The sequence below is a fragment of the Scomber scombrus genome, chromosome 3, assembly GCF_963691925.1.
Source record: "Scomber scombrus chromosome 3, fScoSco1.1, whole genome shotgun sequence".
Classification (NCBI taxonomy): Eukaryota; Metazoa; Chordata; class Actinopteri; order Scombriformes; family Scombridae; genus Scomber; species Scomber scombrus.
Window position 1 is genome coordinate 4202988 of NC_084972.1, and position 15340 is coordinate 4218327.

Consider the following 15340-nt stretch of genomic DNA (forward strand, 5'->3'; position numbering starts at 1 on the left):
CTGTTGGACAAATTATCCCAAGGAACTAATGCTGAATAACATGAGAAATATTCCACAAATGTGCAGTGCAAAACACTCCCATACATAATTTAAGAATTTTAATTGCAGGCTGAAAATGAGAATTTTATGTGACTTTCCCCCACCTCCTTTCTGCTCTAGAAGAACTTTGTCAAGCCTGATGATGTCATCTGAGCAATATGGGTTTGTAACTTCAAATTTGCAACAGACAGTTTGTATATGTATATAATGATGTATGGTTCCATGTCTGCAATTGACCTCACTGCTGAGGCCAATTGGACCAATTGTCCTTCCTGACTGCCGCCATGACATCTGTAATCAGAGAAGCACCTCAAACAGCTCACCAAGCCATAATTTACAAAGTTGCTGCCAGTGAGCTACACTCGTGGTGGGTGTGATTTGGTATAAGCAGGCCATTGTGTCTCTTGTCTTTGTCTATGTATTGATTCAGACTGTTTATATAAGTATCTTGTAAATTGTGAATCTGAGATACTTCCTTAGACACTTTTAGAATTGGCCAGGTTAAGCTTTTCAATCAAGCTCTCACAATTACACACTTTAGTGTCTAGAGACACTACACAGAAGAGGTAGTTGCCATTATTTTGTTTTTCAGGCAGCTGAGGTTATATGTTTTTGTTTTAGTCAGGCATAGAGATTATCATATATACTCTGTTTAAATTTGACATATGAATAATTAACTTATTTTCCTATTTGCAGCTGGTTTTATGTTGCTTTCCTTTCCCCTGGAGCACCAAGTTGTAACAGTTTCAAATATTTAGTGGTTTACAAGCAGGAAGGGTGTAATGAAAAGATGCTATTGGGTTGCATTATAGGAAAAGAGATGTCTCAGCCTTGAGTGCTCCAACTTGATGTATCCCTTCAATGGTCCAATAGGAGGGTGTTAAAATAGATGCAGCGTTATCTTTTGACTATTGAAATGAAGAGAATGTAGTCCCAACAGGAAAACTAATGATACTGTAATTTCTGCCATGTTGACATCAAAACTCATGGATTACAAGAGCACAAATTTTAACTTTGAGCTAACCAGACTTAAATTCAATCAAATTACCCCCTTTATGACTAAAGCCATCTACTACATCTAGAGCCCTTGTATCCAGCATAACTTTTCATGAAGATGAGATAAGTTAAGATAGACTTTATTAATTCCACACTGGCCGATACCGAGAATTTTGTTTATTAGCTGGTTCACTTATCAGTGGAGAATGTGCACAGGAGTCCGGGATGTCTTACACTGAATGTGTTTATTGATATTTGGCCAAGGAGAATGAATGAATTATTAGTACACTCTTTAGTGCATGATGCCGCCTTAATTCTGAAGGAACTCTCCTCTGTGGATAGGCGTAGCACTTCACAGATAGTGCTACGAATACTACACAGTATATCGAATTAGCCTATTGGTTCGTTATTCTACAAACAAGGAACCATAGTAACCCATCTGTGGGTTTAGGGAGTTCAGACACCCATATTATCTGACCTTGGTTACCACAGTAACGCTGCATCACCGCGCATCACGAGTGACATCCACTTTCCCCAAACACCATAGACAGCTGCTCAGCGTCTCAAAGAGAGAAGACAGTGTCTCTCTCTGTCAAGATTAAGTGCTGTTTCTACTGTGACCTCAAGGCCCATGCTTGACCCTAAATATGGAATGAAATTCCCTAATACTGGGGACATTCTCTTGTCACAGTAGCTAAATAAAAAACGCACACATACATAAAATATACCTGGGAATTAACCTCCCCAGGTGAGTTACAGTACCTGGGGCACAGAGGTGTCCATCCGGCTGCAGGATGTAGCCCGGGTGGCAGCCACAGCGGTAGGAGCCCCAGATGTTGGTGCATGTGTGCTGGCACAGCTGGCCCTGGTAGAGCTGACACTCATCCACATCCTCCTGTTCCTCCACTGCGTTGGCAGCTTCATCTGTGGCACTGATGGAAAAGGCCTCCTTGGGGAACTTGCTGTCTGAGACTGGAGGGAGTGAGAGTGTGTGTGTGTTGAGGTTGGAGGGGGGTGTTCTCAAATTAGAGACAGTACCAGATTGCCTGTATAATTTATCCCACACACTTACCTCATGAAACTGACTTGAAGACACAAAACAACATCTGTTCCTCCTTTGCATTCACACTGAGTGTTTGAGTGTTTTTTTATCCAGAGCTTCAATTCCTAAATTACCATCATTACCAGGAACAACCAATGACAAGTGCAAAGGTCAGGACCTTAATGCCTTTATAGAACCTAAGTGACCAAAGGACACAAATGTGAGAGGAGTGAAATGTTGGGAAAAGAAACAGACCGCATAGAGGAGTAGAGAATGAAACTAATTTAGCAAAAATGGGAATGACGTGAGGTACTTACTGAAAAGTTGTTTTAAGCTTAAAGCTTCTTTTACTGCACATACCACACTGCCTCTGTCACATTTGTTCAATAAGTCCAATTTAGGCACTGTAAGGTTTATTCAATTTGTAATATTACATTACCTCACACTACATATTTAGTCACCCTTTCTGCATGGCCTAAACACATATGCTAACACTGGTCATGACAGGATACAACAGAGTTATCCCATCATGATTGTTCTTATCATGAGGACAGGAAGTGACAAACTATGTATCATGGCTGAGCTAACAAAGGTGCTTCCAGTGAGGGGAGGTCCACTGCTAAAAGTTAGTAGTTTTTTCAGTAACACCGGTGTTTCAGCACAGTTAGTTCAATTTGAACAGTCAGTGTTAAAGATTTGTTTGTATGTACTGAAAAAAGCTCTACTTAGCAACCTTAACTAGGCACGGCAGGCTTTGAATTGCTCCACAATGAAATGCTGTGCTTAGGTGTCTAGCAACAGTTTCCTTTCCAAAACCAAAAACATAAGAGCACAAATACAAGGAATGGATTCAAATGCATGTCTATCTGCTCCATTTTAAGACACAAATGCTAGCATGCTTTGCTAAAAAGCTAACATTACTTCCAAACTATATCATTCTGTGGGGGATACAGGTTATGTTAGAAAATAAATGTTGGTTTATAGAAGTTTAAATTTTATTTGCACATTCATATACATGTCTTTTATGGACTAGCATCTGGTGAGGATGCTAACTTTTTGCTTGAAACATGTTAGCCCCCACCTTTCAACATGTATCATATATGTAGCCTTTATTTTTGTATTTAAGAACCTCTGACAGGCTTTTTGTTTCCAAACCAATCTGCTGAAAACATTAAAAAGGTTGTTTTAGTGCTAGCGTCAGCTTATATTGGCAAGCTACAGCAGATATAATCTGCTAGCGACAGTTTTCATGTTAGTGAATCTATAATCTTTGGCTACAAGAAGCCTAATTTTGTTTACTGTGTGTGATAAGATCAACTGTTTCAAACATTTGTGCAACTTTCAAACTGTGTAGCACATGTGAGAACAGAAACTTTTGACAGACATGAGGGGAACGGAGCTTTGTGAAAGGTTAACTGTTTTTCTCACTGAAATAATTGTGTACAGGAGCCGCAGATGTCTGGGAAGACATGGCGGCAATATTAATTGTCTATTTTATTAACACATTCACAGCGCATTCTCAGTCAACATTGTATTCTGTTCACCAAAATGTTGACCAAAAGTGATGTCACTTAAAGTAATTTTTAACAAACCTTCCCTCCTTAGCCAATGAAAATATTATATAACCGTTTTCACAGGCTGAGTAGTACTAATCTTTAATAGTAAATAGTGGAGTTCCCCTTTAATCTGTACAGCATCTGTTCTGTATCATAAAGAATCCGAAGACAAACATACACAAGGCTGTTTGCAGTATTCTGTAACATTTGTCCAGTTGTTGGTTTTAAGTAAATATTTCTCACAATCATTACCTGGGGTTTAAATTCAGAGGAGCAAAGTGATTAAATGTTTCTTGTTTTAATTAAAAGGCGGTGAGTCATAAGACTGAAAACATATCCCCCATGGAAATAATTACAGTGCATCTCATCCCTTTTTTCATCCATTAAACGTTCACAAACTAAAGGCATCCTTCATGCATCCTGAGACAATGTGTGTGTATTTGCGTGTGTGGGCGTGTGTGAGAGAGGGGGGGGGGGCACACACACTGACTGAGAGCTTGAACAGTTTTTACAGCTCCTAAACCTTTCACAGCTTTCAGCAGGTTAATTGATTCCCACTTCAGAATGACATCATTCAAATTTCCCTTTTAAAGCTGAAGGAAATGAGCTGCAGTCGATGGTTAGAGCAGAGCCTATTAAAGGGCGGGATTAGGAGGAATTCCTCTGATGTTGTGAATGAAATAACAGTACTGAACTTACCTCACCATCGTACTTGGATACAACTATTCCCATTAGAGGACAACCAAGACGGCTTACAAATAATGGACTGTGATTTCATGCTGTGTATATCTGGTCCCAATATAAAGACTAAAAAGCTGACTAGAGGTCTACCAAATCCAGACTAAGTTATGGTATACTTATCATGAACAGTGTTAAGTTTCATGGTTAAAATCTTGTGCTTCTCTCATAGGGATTTAATGCTCTAACTTTGCAGGAGCACTACAGAAAGACTAACACACTAATGTGGTGTCATGCTCTAATCTTTTTAAAGTATTTTTCACACATGACACCTGCTGTCATTGATGAAAAACATGCATATCTCTTCTCATGGAGCTTAAAGTTAAATATATAGGTCATATTCAGAGGCCACTGAACAGAAGCAGAAGTGTCCGCCGCATTTTTTGATATAAACGGATACAAATGGGTTTTAGAATACTTTTGCATGAAACATGTTTAACCTAAACTTACGCTGCTTGAAAATTCATAGATGTAAATGTCACTGGCACTCGGTACTTGATGGATCAGAGACAGAGGAAAACTTTGCTGGCACAAGTAAAGAGACAACAGCCCGGGCGGCCATCTGTTCCTGATTCATCACAGCTTGCATACATCTTTTCCCATTATTCTGAATGGTAATGTGACTCCTGACCAATCATCCTTGAGCATCTGTCTTTTGAAAGATCAAACTCAGCCCATGCTCCACCTCTGACATAAACTTCAATGAGGGAAAAAAATGGTGATAGCCCAACCCAGGACTGTTCTATAATCCAGTACTGTGCAAAATCTGTTGAAAATAGTTATAAATATAAAGTATTTTGAAATAACAGTTCCTTTGGAGTTGGAATTAATCAAGTTTTCTGTGTTCAAGTTAACTGGGGGGTGTAGTTGACATGAACAAATGAAGGCAAGCCCCAAGAACAAGCCGAGGGGGAAAAAAGGGTGGATAAACTCCTCGTGCCTGTTATATATGTGCATACCAGTTAAGCATTAATAGTTACCCGGATTTAACTCCAGTTCTATGAGTACATGTGTAGCCCCGTCATAGAGAGGTGAGGGGGATGGAAGAGACGTGATATTGTTTAAATACAGACATAATGGTGCATATTTTAATAATAATGGCACTAATAGTGACACTGTGAGCATGACTAACCACTGTAACCAGGGTAACTTGGGTAAGCGAGGAAGCATACATATATGAGCATGGATCTCAGGCACTAGAACTATTGTTCCACACATCAGAGTAAGTGGATTATCGATAATGCAGTAACAAACAGAAACAAATCATAAAACAAGGATGCTTCTTACTAAAATATGAAGAAATATGAGCAAACAGAGATAATTAGAAGTAAAGGCCTGACTTAAATATAAGCCTTCTTCTAATAAAGGCCTAGTACCCTCTGCATTTCAGGTAAATAAAGACCATGACAACTGTTTGAAGAAAAATGGTAGCTTACCTTAACAGCAGTTGGATAATACACTTAGGGCCTGATTTACTAAAGGTTGTGTAAAAACGTGAGCAAACATGACATCACCCGCAAAAAAAGTGATAAGCGCATCTCCTAACGCAGCGCACTGAGATAATACACACTGTCCATTTGATACGTTTGTCATAATGAATATGCAATGTGGGGCGTTTTAACCTCAGTGTGCAAAATACAGGGAGGAGTGCAAATATGTTATTTAGCACACGCATTGTGATTTACCAAATCTGAATGTAATTTTGGTACATTCATTTTGCGCTTGCAGCTTTCTGCTCGTCCAAACTCTCCATTCAGACACGCAAAACCCTCATTTAAATACTGCTGTCTCCACCCTGTTGCACCTGTTTTCATTTACGCAGTTATTCTTAGTAGATCACCCGCAAAACGCACGCAAACGAAACGCGCAATCTACTGCACTGTGCACGCGATTTAGTACCCACTATTTGGGATCTTAGTAAATCAGGCCCTTAGTTTGAGGTACCAAAGTTGTGTCCTACTTCAAAGCTACAGACTAATTATGAGTGGGTTTTGAGTATGTTGTGTGTTCCCACTTGAAAGAGACAAACATAAGTATACTCAAACAAGTCAGTATCCAAATTCAAAGTGTTTTATTTTTTGATATCTTAAGACAATACTGATATGCACATATGTCTATTTAAAGGATTATTGGTTGTTATTTAAAATATGGCTTTAATTGTTCCTCCTGTCTGTACTCACTGCAAATAAATCCCTTGCTAAAGCGATTTCAATTGAAGTGATATGGGACAAAATACATCGTCCTTGTTCTGTGTAAAATTAATTACAACGTGCCACTGAAACTAATATGAAACTTCAGAGGTCTGAAATCAAACTTGACTGTCAAAGCAAGTGGGGATCTTCCAAAGTCTTTTAAGAATTTAATTCTCTGAGATTCAACCAGGCGGGGAGTTCCGGTCCTCTGAAATGATGCGAACGCGGAAGTAACTTAAAACTGCATTCTATCAAAAGGCCACCAGGCGGCGACCATTTTGGTGTCAAAAGGACTTCCGTCTTTATACAAGTCAATGGAGAATTCACCAACTTCTCACTTGATTTATAACCTCAGTAAACGTTTTCAAAATGTGTTTATGGTCTCAATCGCTAGTTTAAAGCCTTCTTCAATGCAGTATGATGTTAATTTGGGACATTTTGGCCTCCCTGATTTTATATGTGACGATAAAGCAGGGTATGCATTAGGGCGTGGCTACGTTGTGATTGACAGGTTGATTGGTTCACAGGTTCAGGAGGGCGCCTCATGCTGCTCCTGATGCCCATATAAGTAGAATCCGTGTTTTTTTACCCAGCATGCACCTGAAATTTTCAAGATGGCGCTGCTCAGAATCCGATACTATTCGCTTCCAAGCAGCAGTCCACAAACCAATGGGTGACGTCACGGATGTTACGTCCATTTTATATACAGTCTATGGATTCAACAGACTGTGTTAGCTTGCTGAGCCATGGCAGAGGAATTGTAACACAAAGCAGGAATTTAGTACTAAAAGACTTTGGACTAAACTTTGGCAGTTATGCACTTGGTTTGTCTAACTGCTGAAGCCTCTTAATATCTTCCCTGGTTGTATCAGAAAACTTCCAACAACATTCTCTGACCTTATATACCTTTAGACACCCCCCTTGAATCCTACTCTTACCCAACCAAAGAGCAGACACGTGGCAGCTTGACTTATGTTATATCTACAATGTATCTTCTTAGGCTAAGATATAGTGGCCGGACCTACTGGACTGATGGGCAGCTTCATCTAAATTCTATGGACCACTCAGTTCTCTTGATCACCGGAGCAATGAATGTGTTTCTGTCTAGTACATATTGCTTGTCTTACTTTGTGATGGTGATTTGACAATGTCTGATGAAGACCTCTGGTAGACCGAAACGTTGCTCTATTAAAATTGCTGGGAGCTGCTAGTATTGTGTGGGGATCTTTAGTTTGATTCTTGCCTTTGGTGTGATTTTTGATCCAGCATCTATTAAAGTTTTTTTGGACGTGAAATCTTGTTAATCCTCCACTCAGATCTCCACCATCACCACTGTTTATCTAGTTTGGCTAGTTTCAGCAAAGTCGCTAGTTAGCAACCCCATATGGTACTTTTCATGAATCATGTCCGTTGACCTCTCTTATCAAAGATGGTAACAGTATATCTACAGGATCATCATGGAACAGGGATCAATCCAAGGACCACATGCTGTATAAATGCTGATAAAATTACGATCTTTGAAGGTTTAAAATGTATTCTTGACCCTTGAACAGAAGGTGGCAAATCAATCTGAGCTCAAGGTCCCTTAAGTAACTGTTCTGGAGCTTTTTAACCAATCACATGATCTTCAACCGAGGAAGTCATTAAGTTATAGATGTTTTTTTGTTTTTTTTTATCCCTTTGAGGACATCTAATCTTAATAGTTTGTTTTTTCATTAGCAAATGTGCAAGGTTCATTAACTTCCCATTTTACATATTGCTTATTTCATTATAGAAGCCCTGTTTCAGTTATATCATAAGTCAACTAGTTTTACACATACAGAAAGGCATGTGAGTGTTTTTCCATGTTGAAAGCCCCAGGTCAGTAAAAAAAATGCTGTGCGGTTGGTAAGTGTTACCTTTTCTGGGTATAGTAGTAGGTCTGGGCTTCAGCTTTCTCCTCAGTGGGGTCTGGCTTGGACCTTCCTCTTCCTCGCAGCATGTGAGGAAGACATGTCCACATGGGTAACCCAGGTACTGGTGGACATCACAACCACGTCCTTCATTGCGAACACGTATGCCAAGGGCACAGCAGCTGCAGCACACCTGCCCATCCAGACACAACAGCAGAGCCTATTAGGAGCATGTCACTGGGTGCCCTTCACATCTCTAATCAACTCCTCTCTTTATGGCCCTCCACTGTTAAGTCAACTGCAGAGGAAGGGGAGACATAAGAACTAAACAGGCGAGCAGGCTAGTTCACCCCTATGAACACACAGCAAAGGATTTTATCTACCGCCTCAAGCTGAACCACATGTCATGCAAAGAAAACCAGACGTTCACCTTTTTGTATTCTCTTCTAAGACAATGACCTGGCACAATGGTTTGGCTCAGCTGTGTTAACACATGAACAGTTTGCTGGAGGGCCAAACCACCGGGTTTCCTCCTGGAGAAACGGGGAATGTTATTTGAGCTGAGTCTGAGCAAAGGCATGATTCCCATTTCCATATGGAAGCGTTCACAGGTTGGAATGATGCATACAGAAATGAGAGATTTTGGCATTTCTTTAAAAGTATTTTTCATTGTGTTAGCCAACACACACAAATAAACTGTCTGATCTTTATGAAAGCCTCTCTGCTGGCACAGGTATCTAAAATTAAAATCTCACTCTGGGCAAAAACAAAGATGCCTTCCAGGGGATGTTTAAACAATTTAAAGTCTAAAATACATCGTATTACTGTGGCAGTTCCAAAGGATCCACAGTATTTCACCACTGTCTTTGGATAGCTTAAACACTGTCTAATTTTATCACCATGAACCGTTTGAAATAGTGAGTCACACTCTACCTGACTCACAAAAAACAGTTCATTTCCCATTCTAGAGGAAAATGTTAACAACCTTTAATCAGTTCATTGTTTATTTTATGGAGAGCTTAGAAGTAAGAGAACATGTGTGCCATCCACCCATGATGTCATGTCTTTCAGTCATGACTCAACCATCCTCCTCTTGTTTGTCTTATCTTCCCTCTCATGCTTTAATAAAGACTTTTATTGGACGATATATTGTCTCAGAAATAATCGCGATAAACGATATTATTGTCATTTGAAGATCATATTATACCACTGATATAATGATATATAATAGTATAATAATGCAAGGGGTGCGGGGTCTGGGAAAGGAGAATGGGCGCTACACTTCTGTAAAAACACAGACTGTCATTATGGGCCGGGACAGAATTATTATTACCTTTTATTCCTCCACTCAGGACGTACACAGTGAGGAATGGAGGAAATTACTTGTTTAGCCAATGTGACATGAATAGCCTTTTAGCTGCTAATGTGAAGTGTGGCAATATTGAGGTAAAAAAAATGATCAAGGTCATGTCCATGTATCATATGATAAGTCCATATATAGACATGATGATGCTGATCATTATATTATTGTACGATAAGTCAATAATGTAATTATTGTGACAGGCCTAACAAGAGTGACAGTGGTTTAAAACTTGCCTGGTAGGAGTCGCCCGCGCACTGGTCCTCCTCAGATGCTTCACATGTGTCCCCTCCTCTGGCTGCAGTCATACCTAATTCACACTGGTTCTCTTTAAGTGAGCTGAGGCAGCACTGCTTCTGAGCAACACTGACATACACACACACAAGTGCACACACAAGTGCACACACACACACACACACACACACACACACACACACACACACACACACACACACACATTTTTTATTTACATCACCAAATGATTGATGATATGTTGAGCTGAAGATATTTACAAAAAAAGATGCAGCACAGTTGGGGAGCTTTTAGTCGTACAAGCAAGCCAGAGCTGATAATATGATTGATTTGAACTCAAAAAGCAGAGCAAAGCCAAAGAGACAGTTTTTACGTGATATAAGACTAACCCTATAAGAAAAACTCGTGAGCATGAATTGGCAAAGGAGAAACTGGTCAATGGAGACTGAAGCAAAGAAAACTTGAGAATAAATGTAACTGAAGTTTATATAATCGTCAAGTTTACTCAAACTCAAGATAGGCCTTTCAAATCTCTAATGAAATGTCATTCTTAATGTGACAGTCACTGGCCCAAAAAGACTTTTCCCACACACAATAATTACAGAATGAGAAATTGCAAAACTATACATTTTTTCAAAGAGTAACAAATGAGTTTTTGGATTGTCATATATGGGCCATTGATCCCGAAAAAAATTGGAAAAGGCTCAAAGAGCTGCATCTGCAAATTATTCTGATGACATGAAAGTGTGCAGGGAGCCAGCAGGAAGTCAGCCAGCTCAGCAGAACTTTAAAGCCTTGTCTACACAGGAAGTGTTGTCATCTGTGTTTTTCAATCCTCTGTTTCATGCATGCCTGAAGGAACAGATATGCTTATATTTTCATCAGTGCAACTGTCTACACAGGCACGTAACCATGACCCACAGTGTAATTGTTATACTTTCTTTCCTTTCATGCATGTGTGTAACTGCAGTGATTGTGTGTTGAGGTCTGAGGACGACCTACACCCATTACTGTGCCTGAATGTCTCTGTGTAGACAGACAGACAACTGAAGCTGCTCTGTTAAAGTGCTGTTCACGGTACGCAGGGTTTGTTTTTAACACATTTACACTCATGTCAACGTCAATTCAAGTGTGTTGTCTTTGGATCAGGGATGACTCAGCAGGTATAGTGGGTTGTTCATTGATCACAGAGTGGGTGGTTTGAAGTCCTCCTTAAGCATTAGGCCAGCTCCTTGCATGGTAGCTTGCTGTGATTGTGTGTGTGTGTGTGTGTGTGTGTGTGTGTGTGTGTGTGTGTGTGTGTGTGTGTGTGTGTGTGTGTGTGTGTGTGTGTGTGTGTGTGTGTGTGTGTGTGTGTGTGTGTGTGTGTGTGTGTCCCTCACCCACACAGATCATTCAATGGTTGAACTGATCAGTGATCAAATAAATGCTACAGCAGCTTGTTAAGCTTTCTCTTCGATTGTATGTGTTGAAATGGCTGCAGTCACTTTTTCCTGTTGCTTTAATTAGACAGGAATATCATTGGCTGATTTCAGGTTCATTTTCATCTTCTGTTATCACAGAGAACAAAACCTAGAATTGGAGCTTTCAGTCCATCCTGAATGCTTTTTTGGATGCACTTATTCTCTGCTTTTTTAAGATAAGATAGCTATATGATTCGCCCAAGATACATGAAGTGACTAAGTGTTTTTTTTTTCAGTATATGCTTTTGGTAAACAACTCTGTTTGGAATTAATAGAATGTCATACTGGAGCATTACATTAAATATTTTCCATTTCTCTTAATATATCTATGGGTTATAGCACTCTTATATAAACTGTCAAGACTAAAAGACCAAAAAACAACCAAATTACCAATTTCAACCAAATAACAAAATTGCTAGCAGAGGCTGTCTTCCATATTGCATGAACATGACTGACTTGTTTGTGTCTCTCACATCAGGTCTAGTATGTACTTGCATCCATTGCATCTCCGTACACCATTTCAATCCTAATAGACTCCATTAGTAACATTGAAAATAATAATGATATGACATCAGATGCTATGGCTGAAACTAAACTAGTATTTTGCAGTAGTAATACAGCAATATACTACTAACTGGAATTGTGGTTATTTTGTTAGTTATATCCAACCAATGACCTGATCTCACAAATTATTTCTGCCTCTAGAGCAGCATCCAAAAATATTTTTGTTTGCAATAATCTGAACCTGAGTCCATGTCACTTACCTGCATATAGAGTTCTTGTCATTGTTCAGCAGAGGCATGTGGTTGCAGTGTTGGTTTTGTGTGGCCCAGCTCTCACCAGCAGCACAGCAGCTTTGCAGCAGGTCTTCAGCATAAACACCTGGACCTGCAGCACAGAGACATGCAGGTATGCATACATCAGCTCACAAGACTGATGGAACAAAAACAGTTGTGCAGTAAATCCTCTGTCTGTACAGTCACTCCATATAGACCAGACATGGGCCTTAAACTACGCAGCGAATACAGTGAGCAGTCAGACAGAAACATATGGTAGACGCCTCAAAGGCACCTTTAAGGTTTCTGCAGCTGAGTAAAGAGGTGCAGTCAGGTTACCAGAATACAGTAGCCCATTTTATGATTGGAAACTTTCTTTACACAGCTGGGGCACGCTACAGTTTAATCTTTGGGTAGTTTTCACAAGCAGAATGGCAGTTCTCTGGTAGAGTTGTGACAAAGAGTCATTGTTTATGTTGGTGTATGTAGGTTAACACAAGCTACAACAGTACCCCAAGGTGCGAGGACGTTTTTGGGGTATTCAGGGTTCAGAAAGTGAAAAGTCCTGTGTTTTCTCTGCTTGAATGATGTCAGGTGACTGGCAGTTGGACCCTAAATGTCCTAAAGATGAGCAACTGTATTAGAAAATAGTTGGCTCTTTGCTAAGAAGTGTGTTCAGACAGAAAGCTATAAGTACATTTTTACCTTACATTGTTCACACAATTTATTTTGTGCTGGGCCCCTGACATGTCTGTGGGAGTCTGTCTGTGGGAGTGTGCTCAGTTCAACCTCTGACTGAACTTAGAACTCAGGAGAGACTCTCTCACAGATTTCTTTCTCTTTGTCTTCTTTTTCTGTTCTGTCTTTAAGGCAGGTCCTTAAAGCCCTGAGATACATTCAAATGTTTCGCTCAAGTTAGTCGAAACATTTTGAACTTGTGCTTCGGGACCTGTCTATACACACACTGAAAGTTCAAAGTGGTGCTAGTGGCTGTGTGGCTGTGCTAGTGGAGCTAAATTCTAGCAACTGCATGTGAACACGCTTGCAATAATAATCTTAACATGATGTTTAGTCGGTACAGTATAATGTTAACCATAGTTACTGTCTTAGTTTAGCAATTTAGCATGATAACATTAGCTAGTTAGTATTAACTTGAAAGTACAACTGAACTTGTGCTTCAAGATCTATCTGTATATATGCTGAAAGTTCACAGTGATGCTAGTGGCTGTGTAAGGCCTTTGGTACTTTTGTACTTGGAGCTAAATGCATGCTAACATGCTCACAATATTAAGGTTAACATGATGTTTAGTAAGTACAGTATAATGGACCGGTCTGAACACACATGCTAGTGTAGCTAAATAATAACAACTGCATGCTAAAACTACAATAATAACGTTAACATGATGTTTAGTAGGTAGGCTACAGTAAAATGTCTACCATGGTCACTATCTTCGTTTAGCATGTTAGCATGATAACATTTAACACTAATGGCAGGGTTATTAGCTCTGTAGGTATTTGGTCATAAACTAAAGTATTGAACAAACTGAAATGTTCAATGCTACATAAAAGTCTGGGGATTGCAAAGTTTACACAATCCTTTCATTAGTCTTTCGGCCTATAGGGACTGTGAATGTCTGTGACAAATGTTGTGTCAATCAAATAACATTCATCTTCTGGATGTCTGTACCACACTTCATATTAATCTATCCATGATTTGTTGAGATATTTTAGTCTGGACCAAAGTGGTGAACCAACTGACATTTCTATCCATACTCTAATAGGCAAAGGTCTGTGTCTCTGTCTGTGTACATATAACTATAAGGCGAGTATTTCAGTAAAACCATCCAATCACTAAGCTTAAAATTCTGTCACACGCTCTGCTGACAGTGGGCAGAAACTAAAGTTTCACGCTCTGTTGAAACCCGATAAAACATTCAGCAGTTTAAGTCGGGGATGCGGTGATACAGACGAGGCTTCTTTCAACTAAAATAAATGAGATTTTACAGTGTGGGAAGAATATTTCCAGAACCATCAGCACACTTTGTGACTCTATTAGTCCATGACAGGAGGTTTAGGAAAAATGCTACGTGGAGCAAAGACATTTCTTCATTTACTGAGACAGAGTTGATTTGATGTTAAATAGGTTTATTCGTGGCTCTGTAAATTAAATCAGTTGTCATTAAGTTGCTATTTTAGTCATTCAGTAAAAGAATACCAACATAAAGTTTCAGTGATGGCTCCTCTTCAAAACCATTCAGAGGATTTTCAGAGGAAAAATGGCATCGATTCAACGTTATCAACTGTAGGAAATGAGCATCAAACGCGTGTTAAACCAAGAACCCATTAAATCCCCAATGGAATGAAAGCATTTCTTATTTTCTAAACCTCATATTTCTGTTGTTGCCTAAACCAGCCACAAATAAAGAAATAAATCAATGCCACTTTGTTGCTTCCAATTAGAAGTGAGCCGATTTGGAGCAAACCCCGGCCTACGTCAAGGGGGCAGCTGTCGCAGTGATCACTGACATTCTTCGGTACATTGCGGTTCCCACAGAGACTGAAATGCTGTATCCCCGGCTGCTCTGCGAAGAGCTTAGTCAATGCATGATCACACCATGAAGCATGCTGCTGCTGCTACTGCTGCTGCTGCTGCTTGGCCCTATAGAGCACAGAGAGCTCGTCAGCCTCCCCATCGCCTCCACGTCAGACCCAAAGCCGTCTCACCCCACTGCTTTTATACACACACACACACACACACACACACACACACACACACACACACGCACACACGTTCTCTCACACACACACACACACGCTCTGACACAAACTTCTCTCTGTGCCCTTTGAAGAAAAGCCACCGACAAAGAGCTTTTGTTTTTCAGTTCAATAAACCTTTGTAGGCTTATATACAGAACAGAACATTTGAATATTCTTCATATTCACACGGTATGAAATGAAGCTTTGTTTTATACTTCTACTTTCTTTCATACAATTCTGATGCATAAAAGCAGACATGAATACACTTGTTTACACA

At 39.8% G+C, this 15340-nt stretch overlaps 1 protein-coding gene across 1 annotated transcript in view; it reads right to left on the reverse strand.

The window, feature by feature from the left end:
- Positions 1-14999, reverse strand: part of fbln2 (fibulin 2) — a 50444-nt gene extending 35445 nt beyond the window's left edge. The window contains exons 1-5 of the mRNA XM_062416567.1: positions 14921-14999; positions 12295-12418; positions 10052-10181; positions 8462-8648; positions 1798-2007 (exon numbers count right to left, since the gene is read on the reverse strand). Coding sequence (XP_062272551.1) covers positions 1798-2007; positions 8462-8648; positions 10052-10181; positions 12295-12418; positions 14921-14999 — 730 coding nt within the window. The remainder of the gene's footprint in view (positions 1-1797; positions 2008-8461; positions 8649-10051; positions 10182-12294; positions 12419-14920) is intronic.
- Between the last annotated feature and the right edge of the window lie 341 nt (positions 15000-15340).